The following is an 18,685-nucleotide window of genomic DNA, read 5'->3' as shown; positions in this document are numbered from 1 at the left end:
ACCAGGACTAATGCTAGGGACCTCTAAGAGGTTGGGAGGGAGGGCGGGGGGGAGGATGGCGGCACTGGGGAACTCTGGGGAGGTTGGGTGCAGTGGCGGGAGGGAGGACTACAGGGGTTAAGGCTGGCACTGGGGGAGCTCTAGGGCCAGGGTTTTGGCAGACCAGTAACATTATATTTGCATATTCACATATTCATTATTTGCACAATTAATATGCAAATATGCAAATGAGAAGTTACAACAGTTTGTGAATGGGTTTGCAGGTCCCCAGTTAAAAAAAGTTGGGAAACACTGGGTTAGAGCAGGCCATCTGCAATGGTACAGGCAAGAGTCATATTTCAGGCCTGATTCTTCCTAGTCTATATTCAGTGGCGAATATGGAACAGTGGTGGAGAAGGAGAACAGATCTTCCCCCTTTTCTCTCCATGGCCGAAGCAAATATGTGGCAGAACTGGAGTCTGGGAGATCCCAGCCTAGTTCTCCCTGGCTATACGGAAGTCAGTTTGTGCATGTGTGTCTATATAACTGAAGGAGGGAGGCAAACAAAACCGCAGAAAAAGGAAAATTTTTTGCATTAAATGAAAATGAATCCTGTCTGGATGAGAAAAAGTTTATAAATCATGTGTGAACTTTTTCTATATTTCAAACCTTGTAGGATCCACCTCAAAGCTGACATGCTGCCATTCAGAGGATGTGATCACAGTCCTTAATAAAGGTTCCAAGAGCTTCTGTAGATATGTAGCACCATATACCTATGCAGAATAGAGAGAGTATGTGGCTAGTCCAGCATAACACAAAGCACAAGAGTATATTCCAATATTGTGTATGTCAAGCTTAACGCACTATTTTATTCCAGCATCTAATTAAGTTTGTACAAACTACGAATCTTAAAATACCAGCCAATTAGCCCATCATAAAACGGGATTTTCAGGTCTCTCCTCCATGTCCTATTCCCTTTCTATCTCTGTCTTCTCTCCTGAGCCTCCGGTCTCTCGCTACGTGTCTCACTCTCTCCCCTCCTCCTCCTGCCTCCCCCTCTCTCGCTTTCAGCTCTCCTGCCTCTCCATCTCTTTTTCTCTTCCCCTCCTCCTGCCTCTCACTCTCTCTTTCTCTTCTCCTCCTCCTGCATGAGGAGCGTGGAGCCCAAATGGCTGTTTGTGCCACTTGCTCCCACGTGGCAGGTCAGCTAAGTGGCTGCCTATGAGCTCCAGCTGCCACCCTGCACCGTTTCCCTTCACCCCAGCATTGATCCTGCAGCCTCCCAGTTGTCCTCCACCTCTCCCTCCCCTCCTGCCAGGGTCTGTTCACAGCCAGGGGGCGGGGCATGGAGCCTCTGTCACACAGCACATCACCGCCCCGCCCCCCTTCGCCGAGCGCCACAGCAGGAGGCAACAGCGCCTCCCAGAGGCAACACCTAACGCTACAGCGTTACGGAGTCACAGACATTGGGAGATTATATATATATATATATATATATATATATATATATATATATATATGATATTCTCTGAGATTATAATTCTCATAGCTTGAAACCTAAACACACAAGCAAACATATGCTTCAGAAATATGAAAAATACTTTAGAATTATCACCTTTCTGCTGGAAAAGTTTATGCGTATATGCAAATACATTAAATATTATGTGCGACATTAAACTTTAGAAGTAAAGCAAATTAACAAGCTTTCAAATCAGTATCTAAGAAATACCATTCCTTTTCTTATGTATAAGTGCTAGACATTTTTTTAAGACCACATCCTCCTAACTTAAAAGTTATTTGCTATGTACCAAAAAAATACCAAGTTTGCCATCACTGCTGTAATAGAAGAAATATCTATGCAACTTGGGTACCAAAGGATTCTTCTTATAAATTGAATGCACAGAGGGAAGAAATGTTTCTTGAACAAGTTAAGGAAACAGACAGTTCCATACCTTTTTAAACCAGACCGCTGATAAAACAGCAACCAGTTTAAAAAAAAAAGTCTAGCTTTGTCTTAGTTTTAATAAAAAGTTTTTAAATCCATCAGATATGGGCATGACAGAATAATTCAAAGTTAATATTTGTACTTCATAGATCACTTCTGGAACACAAGATTCATAGGGTCAGAAGAGACCTCAGGAGGCATCGAGTCCAATCCCACGCAGGATCAACCCAAACCCACCCACCCACCCCCAGTCTCTGCCCTCCCTACTCCAGCGGGGAGTCTGCAGGCCATTGGGAGGTTGCTGCAGGCCAGAGCCAGCCCCTGGAACCTCCTCCCCACAGGCTGCAGACCACTGGGCGGGGAGAGGGGGGAAGAGGGAGAGACTGCTAGAGGCTGAGGCCAGCCCCCAGAAATCTGCCTTTCCCTCCCACAGATAGCCTAACTCGGCTACCCTCTGAAGCTGTAGGTCACGGGGGCAGGCAAAAGGGGCACTGGGGGCAGCCCCTTGGAGCCCTTCCTCACCAGGGGGCAGCCAGTAGATCATGGGTGGCTGCAAAGGCAGCCCCCAGAACCATTTTTCCTCCCCCCTGCAGATAGCCTGCAGGCTGCAAGGGATGGAGGAGAGTGCTGCAGGCCAGGGGCAGCCTGGGGGCTGGATGTTGCTGGACTAGAGAGGTTCAACCTATAGTATCTTTATAAAAATAACTGCATGGAATCTTGATGAACTTTCAAAAGCTGTTTGGGATTATGTAGACAAATACAGCCACCAGGTTATAGTTAACTTAATTCTGGTGACCAGAGAGCACCATATTATTTTTAATTATCTATTTCAATTGCTGAGATTTTGGTAATGTAATCCAACTGCAGTCTCACATTTCTAAGTTAATACTTTTTCCTGTTAGTCTTTCATTCTTCAAAAGAGTCTTATAAAAGGAACTGAAAATGACAAAAACTTACCTTAAAACAGAAAGTCATTATTTTACTGGCCAAGCTATTTCCCCTGAAAAGAGTCTGCATGGAATCTGCCAGTTCCACTTCCTTAGAAAACATGTTCCAAAGCAGCTGATAGAGCAAGTGCCTGGAGTCAAAGAGGGTGACCAGGACACGAGCTAACTCATCCTTAAGGAGCAGAATAAAGAGGTTAGTGTGTCAGAGCAGTAAAGAGACTGGATTGTGAAACCACTTCCTCTAAAACATTTCTAATGTTAATGTATCCTTCACTAGAAAAAAGACGACAATGATCATTTGCATCTCAAGTATTTTTCCTTGCGTTAAATCTTTTCTTCCATGTAGGAGTTTGTACTGTTTTGAAATATTTGAGCACATTAAAATTTGTACAACATAGGCTGAAACATGGTCTAGCCATGAACTCCCCTGTTAAGTCTTGCAAATAAACCCTAATGTGTACTCATCCCATTCCCCAATTCTAATTTTATTTCTAAATCTCTCCTCAAGTACCACATCATCTCATGCTATAATGGTAGGTTTTTAATATGTTCCAAAAACCCAGCTCATTTGTGAGTCTATGATGAACCAAGATGGAAGATTCACCCACTATATAATACAGTACTACTAAGAACAGGGAAAAAGCACATTAGGTTATGAAAACACAGGCCTACTCTAGTATTACAGTTCATATACACAACAGTCCCCACTCTGATTCCCATTAGAGGCCAAGAAGGAACCATTTTACAATTATAGGCTAATTACTTTTTCAAGTATTCTTTTAAAATATATTACAATGCTTTAGTTGAACTAAAGCTCTCAGCAAAGCAAACCCAATTCCAGTTTTAGAACCCTCTGAGAAAAAGGCCATGAATTACAACACAGACATAATAGGACAACCTCAGCTCTTCAGGTCTTAGTAGATGTTTTTTTCCTTGCAACATCATCATTACATTAGAGCAGTAAGTTTAATTATTACAAGTCTTACGTATGACTTTCTGAAACAGGCAAGTTACACCTCACAAAACAAAATTCACTCAGGGTTAAACATCACATAAATGGATGCATGAATCAACTTACCCACTGCGAACAAGGCACTACATTGGCTAACGCCATAGCAATTGGCAGCTCTCCTTGGTCACCCATCATAGTGACCAGTTCCACCAATCTCTCAAATCGATCTGCCAGTACAGTTTCTGCTAGTGTATCAAACTCTGTACCCTGCTGTAGAATTTTGGTGAGGACTTCCATGAATGTAGCTCTTGTCTGGAGATCTTTGTGATAACCTAAGCCTAACAAGAGAATAACGCAACAAAAACTTAAGACATATACTTCTTAATTAAATGCTCAAGCCTTCGTATGTGAATCATACATAGCTATTTCTAACTAGTTTACCTATTGAGTGCATAAGGCCACTGTCCACATTTGCATTGAGTAAATTTGACATAGCAAGAACAGTGCAGTGTCGCAGTGATGCCAGCCTTCGAGACATTCCACGCTTCCTGCCACCTGTTTGTGCACTTTCGTCTTCAACTTCACTACAGTCATTTAGAAGGTTCATAAATAGAGTGAAATATCTAAAACAAAAATAGCATTTGGAGATCTGGGTCAGCGAGATAAATTTTACAGAATCAAGACACTTCTAGCAGATTAGTCTAGGATATTAAATAGAATGACTCTGTTGTACATTTCTGACAAATTTAAGTTGGACTTGTTCTGGGTATTTTTCTCTTTTTTTTTCATTTTACTGTGTTTATTACATACTACAGCTTTTAAAGGATGGGAGAGGTGGAAAGGCAGTATTACAAAGCCTGCCTAGATAATTCCTCAAACTAGACAATTCAATTTCATAGGATTGTCTTTCTAAAATATTGCATATTCTTCCATCCATAAAATGAAAATCTAAAAGTAATTCTGAGTTACATTTAAAGACAACTTTCCACTTTTTTTTGCTTTTACAAATTCAAGTGTTTGCTTAAACCTAAAAGGTGAAGGTTTACAAATTCAGAGGGCATACTGAGGCAACTCACTGTTTAAAAATTAACCTTTGCAAGATTAAAAAGAAAATTTCTTGGTAACACAGAATAATGTATCTGCCTTTAATAATAGTATAATTGAAAACATTTAAAAATGACCATTTACTTCAGAAATAATTGGGATTTGGCTTCCATCAGTTCAACACCATCTCCTTCTTCAGGCTGTAGTGGAAGCCCGGCAAGAAGAGAGACCACTGCTTCCATACTTGCTTGGTCTAGATCTCTGAATAAAAAAATTAAACAGTTAAATTATGCAGGGCCCATCTGTCCTTTTCCTTAAAGAGTACTGGAGTCATTTTAATTTATAAACCTAACTAGAATTCAAGTGTCTCCTTACTAAATTATTTTTTTAAAGCTCCATATGTTTAAAAAAATCTGCTATTATTGAACAGCACAAAGCAGTCCATCAACTTTGGACAGTGAGTTATAATATAATTAAACTTTTAAAAAGTAACCAAAAATACAGCAAGTGGCAACACATATATTTCCTCTTAACTTCATGTAGCTCATTTTGGCTACATATCCAAAACAAACTTAGGATCTGTCCTGTTCGTATTTCTACAAACATGAAACAGGAGTAGAATTAGGGTCCTGGACTTGGTAAAAACAAATTCAGGGTTATAATCAGAGTTTAAAAGCCTTACTATGTTTCCTAAAAAATGTAGATCTAATTTATCAGATACTTATGAATCATATAAACTAAAGCATGATCACTCTTTCTGTAGGCCTCAGAATGACATTAGCTTTATTCACAGATCATGGTAAGTCCAGATGACTTTCATGTTACAGGTAAGCTGATTTTTTCAAAAACTTCAACAATTTCTTTAAAAAATTGTATGTTTAATCTTAAAAATGACAGTTACACAGTTTAAACAAAATGCTAAGATAATCTCCTCTTTTTTACCAAAAGCTGAAGTTCAGAGCTCTGCATTTTTCTTTAGGCTGTAACTCACATCGCACAAACACAGAGTACACCTACCAGATTGGGCTCCTGTAGGTGAGCTCTCTCAAAACACTACGGGAGTAGCCAGGAGTGAAGGACAAGGATTTCCATCGTAACTTTTAATGCAAAGGCTAGGGTTTCTCCCTGGAAATGCCCACTTCAAATCCACCCAATGAGTAGAATGGATCTGAACTGGGATCACCAGTCTCTTCAGTGAGTGCCTTAATCACTAGGCTATGGGATATACAGATGTGGAATTTTCTTAGGCACCTAAACTGACTAAATCTAGCCCCATTATGACTCTACTCTGCATTAGTCTGCTGCAGACCATGTGCATGGACCCTGCTGATTTGCAATAAAAGTTTGTTCATCTGCTCTCATCTACTCCTACTTGAAAGAGGAATAGCAGAAAGCCCATTAACTCATTGTTCATGTGTCAGCAAGATCCACAGTCAGTCCACAAAAGGCAAGTGAGTGGCAGATTCACACCTCAGCTTGCCACAAACTAAATGGACACATACACAAACCCTGAGACACCTTTAGCAGTGCTAGGGTTGTGATTACTAGCTTGAGCAGACATGCTCATCCTAGCTCCCATCTGAATGATCATGCTGACAACTGCAGGGCAGCCATGGTCGTGTGGTCAACAGTAGCAGCACCACCATGCTAGCTGGCCCAAGCACAAGCCTGCCCAAACCCTAAGGGTATGCATTTGGGGCTGCTTGTATGCATCACTGCTGCAGTTGTACTACTGATTTGTAGCATGCTAGCTTAGACAAAACCTAGCCTGAGAATGTCTATGTAAGCTGGGACTCGCACCCTTTCCTGCAGTGTAGAGCTAGCCTCAGAAAGCGTATTGTATCAATCGCTCTTACCTCGTGAGGCATTTTACATCTTCATCTGTTGCTTGGTTGGATGTCCCCATAACCCAGTCTGTCAAATATTCAACCATTTTGTTCCTGTAAGTATTACAGCACAGAAAACTGAGTATCCAATATTCGAAGCTGATGATGCTTGAGATGGTGTTTTTAATTAAACTTTATATTTAAGGCACATTTAAGCTGCAAACCTTAAAAGATTAACATGGTTTAGTAACTGTAGATTACTGTTAAAGCTCTAATTCTGCAGTGACTTCCAAGAGAACCCTGCACCCACATAGAGTCCCGACTATCAGACTTTAGGAGGACTCTGCACAGGTGTAGAGGTCAAGGGTAGCAGATACAGATACAAGATTGAGGCCTACATTAAATACAAAGAAACAAGAAAGTATTGTTATGTAAGTTAGTAAGGAAGGGTCTCTTCGACTCCCACCTGTCCACTATCCTCCACAAGAAAAATACTACTCCAAATAGGGTACGTCTAGACTACCGCGTTTTGTTGACGGAAGTTTTGTCGACAGATACTGTCGACAAAACTTCCGTCGACAAAGAGCGTCCAGACACATTGAGTTCTGTCGACAAAGCAAGCTGCTTTGTCGACAGAACTCCATAGTCTGGACGCAATGTTACAGGCAATAACACCTTCTGTCGACAGAGTTCTGTCGACAGAAGGTGTTATGCCTCGTAAAATGAGGTATACCAGCGTCGACAAAACTGCTGAGTTCTGTCGACGTTATGTCGACAGAACTCAGCGGTAGTGTAGACGCTGGTATAGTTTTGTTGACAAAAGTCCACTTTTGTCGACAAAACTAGGTAGTCTAGACACACCCATAGTGTCTATTATAATTATGAATTATTATTGGAATTATTATTTAATTTAGTACTCACCTAAATTTCATCTCTTGGCAAAACGAAAGGTCATCTCGCCTCTCCATCATTACCTCCACTAGTTGACAGAGTTTAGTTTTTATTTGAATTGCGTGCACCAAATTTCCAAGCACACGTACGTATCTGTGAGGGTCAGAAAAAATAAAAATAAATAAATAAATATCAAAGCGCATTTGGGGGAGGAAAGATGACGTTTCAGGAATATCTTCTACTTTTGTCTATGCCACAACCTAGTTATCTCGCTAGATAACAAGCTCCTGCGAGACAGAGACAGAGAGACAATTTTCCCTTTTTTACATCTAGAATTATACTTGTACAACCAGTCATTGCGGATCTTGGAAGCTGACTGAGATGGCCCTGTAGCACCCTAAACTGTCATCCGCTTACCCCCACAGATATAGGGGAAGGAGATGAGTCAGGAATATTCCTGGGATCTGGAGTGAAAGGGAGGAGATGGGGAATGGCGGAGCTCTTAGCTCCACTAGCTTTGATAATCCACTGGTGGGCCTTACAGCATGGCAAAAATCAGAGTGGCTACCCTATAGCTTTAACTTCTGCAAGCCTGGGGGCTGAGAATCAGAATATTAATCAGCATTCTACATCCCTGCTATTGAACCCAAATATAGCACGAGGGGGAGGAAGGGGAAGTTGAGAGACTGCTTGATAATCTAAAAATGATATTCTGCAGAGTAGAAACAATCGATATCTTACCTAACTAGATTCAGCATCATGGTCTCTATACTAGCTTGCCCCAGATGTTCCGAGCTTCCTTCAGTATGATTATCAAGCAGGTTTTTCATTATAGCAATAGTCTGCTCTACAAATTGTGTGTTGGTGTCAGTTAACAAAACCTACAGGAAAAAGACTAGTCAATTTTTTAGATGTGATGTACAAAAAGAAATAATGAAACATTCATAGTATTAATAAATACCTATGTGACTAAAAATGGGCAGAAGTCTAATGCACAGGTATTGTTCTCATTCACCTAGTCAAAAGAATTCCAACACTTAACAGAGTTCAGGTCTCAAAATGTTTAAGTAAAAGACAACGTTTTCCCATCACATAAATCCTATTAAGTAGGATGATGGCTAAAATAAAGACACTTATAAGGAATTTAAGCATGCTAGGTTAATAAAGTCTGGAATCTTAAAATGCAAATTAAGAATTGTGCGGTCTATTCACACATATCATCATGATACCTTCCATCATGTAATAAATAATTCTCTGGCTCTTTGCATAAAAACACACAACCATACATATATAGGTATCAATTTATCTATGTGAACGAGTAAGATAGCCGATATTTTCAATATGATAAAAATATGAAAATATTAGTAGGTGAGACTCATCATTGACTAGGCAGAGTCATTTTGCGAAGATTATACTTATAGGAAAGTTCAAGAAATTAAATATATGTCATAGAATTTTTTATTAATGTGCTTTCAAAAGGGAAGTAAAAGAACAGTTTTAAATGTGTAGGATTTCAACTTCAAACATTCATTTTATTGAATAATGACCATACATAGTAAGTTTGAATTAGAAACTCGTAAAGCTTCCATTACTCTTTCCGTAACTACTTTGAATTATTTTGTGATCTGTAACAGTAAATATTTTCTTTTCAGTAAAATAATAGTTGAATAGGCAACTTGATTTTAATTTTGTTCAATATTTTTTATGAACTCTAAATCATAATAATCATGACTTTTTTCCAATGACAAACAAAAACAATTATTTAAACCAGTGTTTCTCAAAGTGGTCTGTGGACCCACTCTGAGAAAGTTACTACCGGGCTGCTCCAGTTTATTTACTTACTGGCTCCATTGGCCACGGTCTGCTATTTGAGAAACACTGATTTAAACCTTTCACCCAGCATTTTTCAGTGTAAATAGTAGTGCGTTCAGTTAATTTAAGTGGCAGGACTGTTCATGCAAAATTAGGTATCTGCAGGTAATCGCGAAGTATGGCTTTATGTTACATAAACAAATCCACAAACTCACTCACTCTTCAAAATATATAGTAGATTTCCAAATATTTTACCTGTCCTTGAGAGTCAAAAAATTTGCTGATGGTATTCTTCAGTTTGTTAAACAGCATTGGATAAAGTGCTGGACTCAATTCCAGACCCACCAGATCTTTAATATTAGTCCGTATCTGAAGTCCCACCTTCTCATGGTTACAGACCATTAGAGTTAATAATCTATCTACGAATTTGCTAACAGGAGTCTCTGCATTTCCCTCGGTGGATACCATAGATATCATGGAGCCCTTACGCTCATTGACTGGGCCCATAGGTGGGCTGTAAGTTGCTAATCCGGCATTGCTACGATGCTGGAGACATACTCCTCCAAGAGCACACAAGAACCCTGTCATGTTGATCCATTCCTGCAGAGAATCGGTGTCAGACAAGTCTATGGAGCCTCCCCCACTAACATGAGACATTCGTCGCCTGACAATTGTCTTGTGAAGACTATCAGTAACCTGGAAAAAGAGTTGTTCAAAATGAGATCTCTCTCAAATGACATTCATTTATGAGATACAGATAAGAAATAGTTTAAGTACAATTCAGTAATGGAATCCAATAAGTTTACAACAATGACAATGAAAAACAAACTACTCAAGTCTCAGAAGAGTTGGTTAATCTTTATATCAAGGGCCAGTAGGTAGGAGAGTGTAAACAAATGCGTCTGAAGGGCTTGTGCCATGGAGCAACTTTCCTAACCAAATTTGTGGAGTTGGGATTTTAGGAGGGTTTTAAGGAACTCTCCATTTTTTAATTTAGTTCAGTGTTTCTCAACCAGTGGGGCATGACTCTCAGTAGGGTCACAAAAGGCTGTTGGAAGAGGACTGAGACACTGACAATTTTATTACAATTTAAGAGGCAGAATATATCACTCCCTCCTCTTTCACATACCTTTATCATTCAAGGTCAAACATTCTCCATCAACCACTTGAAAACAAAACAGACTATGCTGGCTTATATTAGCTACCAATGATACAGTGACTGTGAAAAGAGTTAAAAATGTAAGGGAGACTTGAACATTTTTGACTTCCAAAAAGCTTGAGAAACACTGATTCTGATCATGATTACTGTTTCCAATTATATTGTGTATGCAGTAGGGATGTGAAAGTGTAAGCCTGGGCTCATCAGTTAACAGGCAAGGTTACATGTAGCTCCACCCCCCCCCTGTTCTCTATCAGAGACAGCAGCGTGAGGAGGAAGAGAGAGATGGTGCTTGCCCCCTCCCTATCAAAGGCAGCAGCAAGGCAGGGAGGGAGGGTGAGCAGGTGGGAGCGGATATACACAGGAAGCTGCCCACGCATACCGGCTCCTGAAGTGCCTCCTGTCCTGCCCCCTCCCACGCTGCTGCCCCTGTATCAGACAGCGGGGGGGGGGGAGGGGAAGGCAGGTGGGAACCAGTGCATGCAGGGAGCTGCCTGTACCCCCCACACTACTGCCTCTATCACATTTTCAGCCGTTACACGATTACTTAAACACATTTTCACATTCCTAGTCAGTGAAGTGGGGAGAAAAGGTTAAACACTAATATCCTCCAGAGGTAATACCAAGCTCAATGCATTACTGCAGAGTACACAGGAAACACCTCATTAGCTGCTGAATGATTTCAAATTTAAATCATATGAGGGACTGATTGGCAAACTTAAATGGCTTATTTGGAAAATACAAGACTTCTGTCTGCACTTCTGATTACTGAATAGATAGGAAGCTACATAATACCTGCCCATCTTCCATTTTGGTCTTTGGATAGTTGAGGATCAATTTTGTAGCTTGTTCCCACTTTGCATGTGTATCCTCCCATGCCTAAAACACAATACATCAAGCATTTCAGATATGTACCTCTGATAACTTCCTACAACATTAATCATTGCTTTCCACACAAGGCATTTTCAGCTACCAGTAAATAATGTTTTCATTAAGAGAAAAACTTACCTCAGTGTTGCCTGCAGTTGGGTGCTCAATGCGCCTTAATAATGCCATGACTCTTTTTTGAAGAGCTGCTCTCCCTAACCAAAGAATATAGATGAAAGCTTACGTAAATAAAAAAAAAGAACATTCAAAAATAGCCAAAGACGTGTGTACAAGACTTAATCACAAGTATACTTGTACATAAATAAATGTTTTGAGGAAATGATCCTCTTCATTGAGCTACCTGGTCTAGGGGTTCAATTCAGCCTATATCCCTCTACGATACTTGATTTTACTATTATATAAGCCAGGGCTACTCAACATGCAGCCCGCGGCCCGTTTGTTTGCGGCTCGAGGCGTGGTCTTGGGTTTACATGGGACTCAACATGCAGCTTGTGGGTGGCATCCTTTGAACATGGCGAGGCATCCTCCAGGTGTGGTGAGCATTGAAAGACGCAAGCTGACGGGCTGGCTGGAACAGACGGGTACAGGGTGTTGGTGTTTCTAGCCCCCAGGGAGGTGGTGCCGGGAGCACTGGGGCATTGTGGGAAGTGCTTTGTATTCATGCCTGTCAGTGTGAAAGAAGCTATTTGCATGTATATGCAACCACACTTAAATTGCGGTCCTCGCCATGTGCTGAGAGCAGTGCTTTTTTTGTATATATTTTAAAAAAAAAAAAAAGGTGCCGGTACTCCAAGGGAAAAGTTGTTGAGCTCTGACTGGAGGTGCTGGTACTGCGTCTGGAGGTGCCAATACTGCATACCGGGCAGTACTGTCACAAAAAAAAGCACTGGCTGTGAGTATCATTGTGGCCCTAGGGGCTTCCAAAGTAGAGTAGCCCTGATATAAGCTTTGCAAGGAGGAAGTAATCTTCAAATATTTTTTATGTATCAAAGAAAGATTTTTAGTTTTTGTACACATAAAACATCATCAATGCAAACTATGTACCAGTTCCATGAAATCACAAGATTGAGGCAGACTAGAGAAGTATTACAGCATTTAAATTATACCAGGACTAGCTTTAACATTCTGAAATATACTTTAAAGAACATAAATACTCAGAGACATAAATATGTTTGATACTTATTGATATCAAAATACTCAAGAGATAAATATGTTTGATACTTTAAAGAACATAAATACTCAGACGCAAATATATTCTTACCTGTTGACATCATATTGCTGACAGAGGCAAACTCCATGAATGTGTTGTAGTTTGGCAAAAAATTATGTACCGAGACTTCATCTACTCCGCACCTGATATCTGCTTCCTCACAGAGATGACGAAAACAGGACATCGCAACAAGAACAGCCTCAATGTCAGGGCTCCACAGAAACATGTACAGAGCAACCTCTAATTTCGTTTGTGCTTGGCGACATATTGGAGTTCCACTGCAGCCTGCTGTACTTTCCTTGGGGAAAAAAATATTTGTATATCTGGTAATATTACCTAACAAGCAACTCTCTCTCCACCCCTTCCATTCCTCCCTCACCGCTGGGGAAGGTAGGGCCAGGGCCGCACCAGCCCCGACCTCTTGGTCCCACCCCTTTCCCAGCAGCCTGAGCTGCACCAGTCCTGGCCGCAGCCAGCCCCAGCCTCTCAACCCCCCCACCCCGACCGTAGCCAGACCCAGGCCTCTCGGCTCTGCCTCCCTCTCTACCCCCCACACAGGCAGCCCTGGCCTCTCTGCTCCCCCCACCAAGGTCACAGCCCTTTAGAGACTAAAGTCCACTCTGGGGGAGAGAGAAGGCAGGACAAGACTGCTGACAGAGGGTCTGTGGGTTGGGATCCAGGGTATTAGGCAGGTCTGGGTTCCCCACCCCTTATCCTTTGCACTGCACCTTGCCACACTGAGGAGTGGCCTTTATGGAGTGTGGCTTGTCCCTGATGTAAGGGGCCAGACAGAAGCTGCAGTTGGCCACAGTGGCAGACGCGAACTTGCAGACTGATATCCCTAGAATGGGGACAAGAGACGAGTGTGGTGGGCAGCAACAGAAGACAGTGCTCTGAAGAAGACACTGTCGTCCTGGGAGCGGTGTGGGTCTGGAGCAGCAGCACAGAAAGCACATGGAGCCACCATGGGTGAGATATCTGTCAGAAGAGGGTGCCCTGCTGAGGACAGAGCTAATTCCCAGTGTAACCAGCAGGAGGCGCCACATCAAGTCTCAACCCCATTACAAAGACATTATTTCTTAATGAGCATCATCGGCATGGAAGCAAGTCCTCTGGAATGGTGGCCAAAGCATGAAGGGACATATGAATGTTTAGCATACCTGGTACATAAATACCTTGCAGTGACAGATACAAAAGTGCCATGAGAACACCTATTTTCACTTTCAGGTAACAAATAAAGAAGCGGGTATCAACTTTGTCCCCTTTGCCTGGACTGGTGGGGCTCTGGCATTAGCTTTGACTTACAAAAAGTCAAAGTGTGGATCCTCCCCATCCTTCACCCAATCCCCATCACAATTTTTAAAATACTTGTAAATAATAAAGGTAGTAGCACAAATGTGACTGATTTTGAGGAAAGCAATCAACTTATTTTAAGGCTAAGAAAACAAAATGTTAATTACCATGGAAGAGTTGCCTTTTCCTTTCCTGAGAGAAGACCCCGGAGCACAGCGCATCTCTTCATGGTCAAGAGAAAGTTGACTAGGTCCACCTCCAGACACATCACATCCTACCCCATAAAGGAAGAGAAAATGACAGGAACTCCTATCTGATTGCTATAAAGAAAGGTAAGAAAAATAATCAATCACCCTACTTTTATAAGGGAAAAAAGATGGGTTAAGAGGAGCTACACTTGCAAAAAGAAAACAGCTCTTCTGCCATTCATACAGCACCTTTCACCTTGAAGGCTCCCAAATAGCATACAAAAATTACTCATAGCAAGTGCATCTCTCACCTCTAAAAACACAGCCACCTCCAGGGAGGATTATAGCACCTGTAAGAGTACACACAGCCACACTACACAGCAGATAGGAAGTGATTACCACATCCAAGTCAAATGCAAATGCATGCAAGATGAAATTTGGCTTTGAGAGTAAGTCAACACCTATAGGTTTTCTAATACTGCTATTTTGTCTGCTCAAGGTGGCAGTAAGTTTATTACACTGCTTGTTAAAGCAATACAGAGGAAAGTATTAAGAGAACTACATTGTACATATTAGAGAGAGGAACAAATGCTGATTTGTAAATGCAGATGAGAAACTGACAAGGGAACCTTGTAAGATCAAATATGTTGCATTAAGGATGACCTGGAAATGTTTCTAGAAACAGTATACATAAGATGCATCTTGATAGACATTCAGAAAAGGCACCTTTCTTCCAGCTCTGGAAGTTGTTACCTATTTTCTCCACATGCGTCCTTCCCTCTGGGTATCTTCATTATTTAGAATGCTTGTAGATCTAGCAGAGAATCACAAAAGCAGATGGGTTTTGCCTTTAAGAGCAATCCTTATAACCAGCTTAATGGATGATCCCTTAGGCAGGAAAGATCTCACGTAACATTCCTAGTAAGTGAACTGGGAAGAAGATACTGCCTCTAGCCCTCGTGTGGAAACACAGCGAGGAAAAACAAATGGAACACTGCAGAAGGCTCCAAAGAACATAAAAATAGTTCATGCCCATCCAAAATGGGCATATTTGGTCCAGAAAAGACAGACCTCTTAAGGCTCCTGGATGGCATTTCCTAAAAGGAGAGAAAATTAGAGCCTAATTCTCAAAAATAGGGACTATGGAATGTCAAAATCATGAGTGGCATTAGTACATCATGCTCCAGGAGCATTTTTTTACACCAGGGAAGTAGAGAAAGATTTCTCTCAATCCTAAAAGATAGATAACCCACTGCTGCTGAACAAGGAAGTGGAAGCTGCTTATTAAAACTGCAAGTGAGAAAGGGAATATTTATTCTATTGTATATTTTACTGTGACATTTCACATTCAATTGGATCAACAGATAATATTATGTGTGAAATGAAGCAGAATTAAAATTGCTCTAAAATACAAGCAGTACTTTTTCCTGCATGATTTTAACTAGTAAGTGAAGTTCATAATTTATTTCTGAATACTGGTGACAGCAGAATTTCTAGAAGGTTTCTCAATCCATCACTAACTTCACACACTCAGAGGCTGGTCTCCCAGTAATCTGAGCACATTATTCTTCTCCTTGCTGGTCACCCTGCAATGAAGCACCACTAATCCTTTCATGATAACTTTTCCAGCTCTATGGCTGACATGACTTAAGTATACACATTTACCCCTGTTGATTCCTGAGAGCAAAGTCCATTTCTCTCCAACAATATTTCTAACAAAAGCAGCTTCTGCTTTCTTGGAATTCACACCTCCAGATCAGCTGCTAGAAGTGGGCCTCATCCTCCTTGATTGGATCCACCTGGTCATCTCCAGCCTGATCCTGGCCTGCATATTTATTCCTGCCTCTGGAAATTTCCACTACATGCATCTGACGAAGTGGGTCTTTGCCCACGAAAGCTTATGCTCCTACACTTCAGCTAGTCTATAAGGTGCCACAGGACTCCTCGTCGCTTATTTCTAACATAAGCGTTCATCACCTTTTCTGAGCAGGAGACGTAAAACTTCACCAGCACCGTATCTCAAAGGCTTCTATTTTTCTGGTCAGCAGCATTAGTTTTCCATGTTTTACATCAGTAAGTTGTCAAGTATCAGAGGGGTAGCCGTGTTAGTCTGAATCTGCAAAAGCGGCGAGGAGTCCTGTGGCACCTTATAGACTAGCTGAAGTGCAGGAGCATAAACTTTCGTGGGAAAAGACCCACTTCGTCAGATGCATGTAGTGGAAATTTCCAGAGGCAGGTATAAATATGCAGGCCAGAATCAGGCTGGAGATGACGAGGTGGATCCAATCAAGGAGGATGAGGCCCACTTCTAGTAGCTGATCTGGAGGTGTGAATTCCAAGAGAGCAGAAGATGCTTTTGTAGTTAGCAAGCCATTCACAGTCTTTGTTTAATCCAGAGTTGATTGTGTCAAACTTGAAGATGAACTGTAGCTCAGCAGTTTTTCTTTGAAGTCTGGTTCTGAAGGTTTTTTGCTGCAGGATGGCTACCTTTAGATCTGCAATTGTGTGTCCAGGAAGATTGACGTGTTCCCCTACAGGTTTTTGTACGTTGACATTCCTAATATCAGATTTGTGTCCATTGATTCTTTTACGTAGGGACTGTCCAGTTTGGCCAATGTAGATCGCAGTGTGGCATTGTTGGCACATGATGGCATATATTACGTTAGTAGATGTGCAGGAGAATGTACCAGTGACAGTATGGCTGATCTGGTTAGATCCTGTGATGGTGTTGCTGGTGTATATAGACTCAGACTCATATGTGGGCAGAGTTGGCACCGAGGTTTGTTGCAAGGATTGGTTCCTGAGTTCGAGTTATTATGGTGCGATGTGTGGTTGCTGGTGAGAATATGCTTCAGGTTGGCAGGTTGTCTGTGGGAAAGGACTGGCCTACCTCCCAAGGCCTGTGAAAACGAGGGATCATTGTCCAGGATGGGTTGAAGATCACTAATGATGCGTTGGAGAGGTTTTAGCTGAGGACTGTAGGTGATGGCCAGTGGTGTTCTGTTGGTTTCTTTCTTGGGCTTGTCCCGTAGCAGGAGGCTTCTGGGTACATGTCTGGCTCTGTCAATCTGTCTCCTCACTTCCTCGTGTGGGTATCTTAGTTTACAGAATGCTGGTTGAAGATCTTGTAGGTGTAGGTTTCTGTCTGAGGGGTTGGAGCATATGCGGTTGTACCTCAGTGCTTGGCTGTAAACAATGGATCGTGTGGTGTGTCCGGGATGGAAGCTGGAGGCATGCAGGTAAGTATAGCGGTTGGTAGGCTTTCGGTATAGGGTGGTATTGATGTGATCATCACTTATTTGCACCGTGGTGTCCAGGAAATGGACCTCCCGTGTAGACTGGTCCATGCTGAGGTTGATGGTGGGATGGAAGCTGTTGAAATCATGGTGAAATTCTTCCAGAGTCTCCTTCCCATGGGTCCAGATGATGAAGAGGTCATCGATGTAGCGTAGGTAGAGAAGGGGTGTAAGTGGACGAGAGCTGAGGAAGCCTTGTTCCAGGTCTGCCATAAAAATGTTGGCGTATTGTGGGGCCATGCGGGTGCCCATAGCAGTTCCACTGATCTGGAGGTATATGTTGTCACCAAATCTGAAATAGTTGTGTGTGAGGATAAATTCACAGAGTTCAGCCACCAGTTGTGCTGTGGCATCATCAGGGATACTGTTCCTGACAGCTTGTACTCCATCTGCATGTGGGAAGTTTGTGTAGAGAGCCTCTACATCCATGGTGGCTAATATGGTGTTTTCTGGAAGATCACCTATGCATTGTGGTTTTCTCAGGAAATCCGTAGTGTCACGGAGGTAACTGGGAGTGCTGGTGGCGTAGGGTCTGAGCAGAGAGTCCACATAGCCAGACAGTCCTTCAGTGAGAGTGCCAATGCCCGAGATGATGGGACGTCCGGGATTTCTAGGTTTGTGGATCTTGGGTAATAGATAGAACAACCAGGGTCGGGGCTCTAAGGATGTGTCGATTTGTTCCTGTGCTTGTGTAGGGAGTGTCCTGAGCAGATGGTGCAGTTTCTTAGTGTATTCCTTAGTGGGATCTGAGCAAAGAGGCCTGTAGAATTTGGTATTGGAGAGTTGTCTGGCAGCCTCCTTTAGGTAGTCAGGCCTGTCCATGATGACAACAGCACCTCCTTTGTCAGCCTCTTTGATTATAATGTCAGAGTTGTTCCGGAGGCTGTGGATGGCATTGCGTTCTGCACGACTGAGGTTACCAGGCAAGCGATGCTGTTTTTCCACAATTTCGGCCTGTGCACGTCGGCGGAAGCATTCTATGTAGAGGTCCAGACTGTCATTTCGGCCCTCAGGAGGAGTCCATGTGGAGTTGTTCTTCTTGTGCTGTTGGTGGGAAGGTATCTGTGTGTCAGTGCACTGTTCAGTGTTGTGTTGGAAGTATTCCTTGAGACGGAGACGGCGAAAGTAGGCTTCCAGATCACCGCAGAACTGTATCATGATAAGCTGCTCTCTCAAAATACTGAGCTTTTTACCAGACAACTTTCATACATTTCAAGATGCCACGGTTTTCCATGCTTTAAAAAGGGAAGCACCG

General features: G+C 42.1%; 1 protein-coding gene across 3 annotated transcripts in view; it reads right to left on the bottom strand.

Moving 5' to 3' along the window:
- Nucleotides 1-18,685, bottom strand: part of NF1 (neurofibromin 1) — a 201,571-nt gene that overhangs the window by 120,977 nt on the left and 61,909 nt on the right. For all 3 annotated transcript variants that reach the window (XM_075904831.2, XM_075904829.2, XM_075904830.2), the window contains exons 17-29: nt 14,114-14,266; nt 12,705-12,951; nt 11,564-11,637; nt 11,351-11,434; nt 9,652-10,092; nt 8,326-8,465; nt 7,615-7,737; nt 6,724-6,807; nt 5,012-5,128; nt 4,265-4,446; nt 3,950-4,161; nt 2,882-3,043; nt 649-752 (exon numbers count right to left, since the gene is read on the bottom strand). In XM_075904831.2, coding sequence (XP_075760946.1) covers nt 649-752; nt 2,882-3,043; nt 3,950-4,161; nt 4,265-4,446; nt 5,012-5,128; nt 6,724-6,807; nt 7,615-7,737; nt 8,326-8,465; nt 9,652-10,092; nt 11,351-11,434; nt 11,564-11,637; nt 12,705-12,951; nt 14,114-14,266 — 2,123 coding nt within the window. The remainder of the gene's footprint in view (nt 1-648; nt 753-2,881; nt 3,044-3,949; nt 4,162-4,264; nt 4,447-5,011; nt 5,129-6,723; nt 6,808-7,614; nt 7,738-8,325; nt 8,466-9,651; nt 10,093-11,350; nt 11,435-11,563; nt 11,638-12,704; nt 12,952-14,113; nt 14,267-18,685) is intronic.

Source organism: Pelodiscus sinensis, chromosome 21, assembly GCF_052426305.1.
Source record: "Pelodiscus sinensis isolate ZL-2025 chromosome 21, ASM5242630v1, whole genome shotgun sequence".
NCBI lineage: Eukaryota > Metazoa > Chordata > Testudines > Trionychidae > Pelodiscus > Pelodiscus sinensis.
This window is presented reverse-complemented; position numbering and strand designations above follow the sequence as displayed.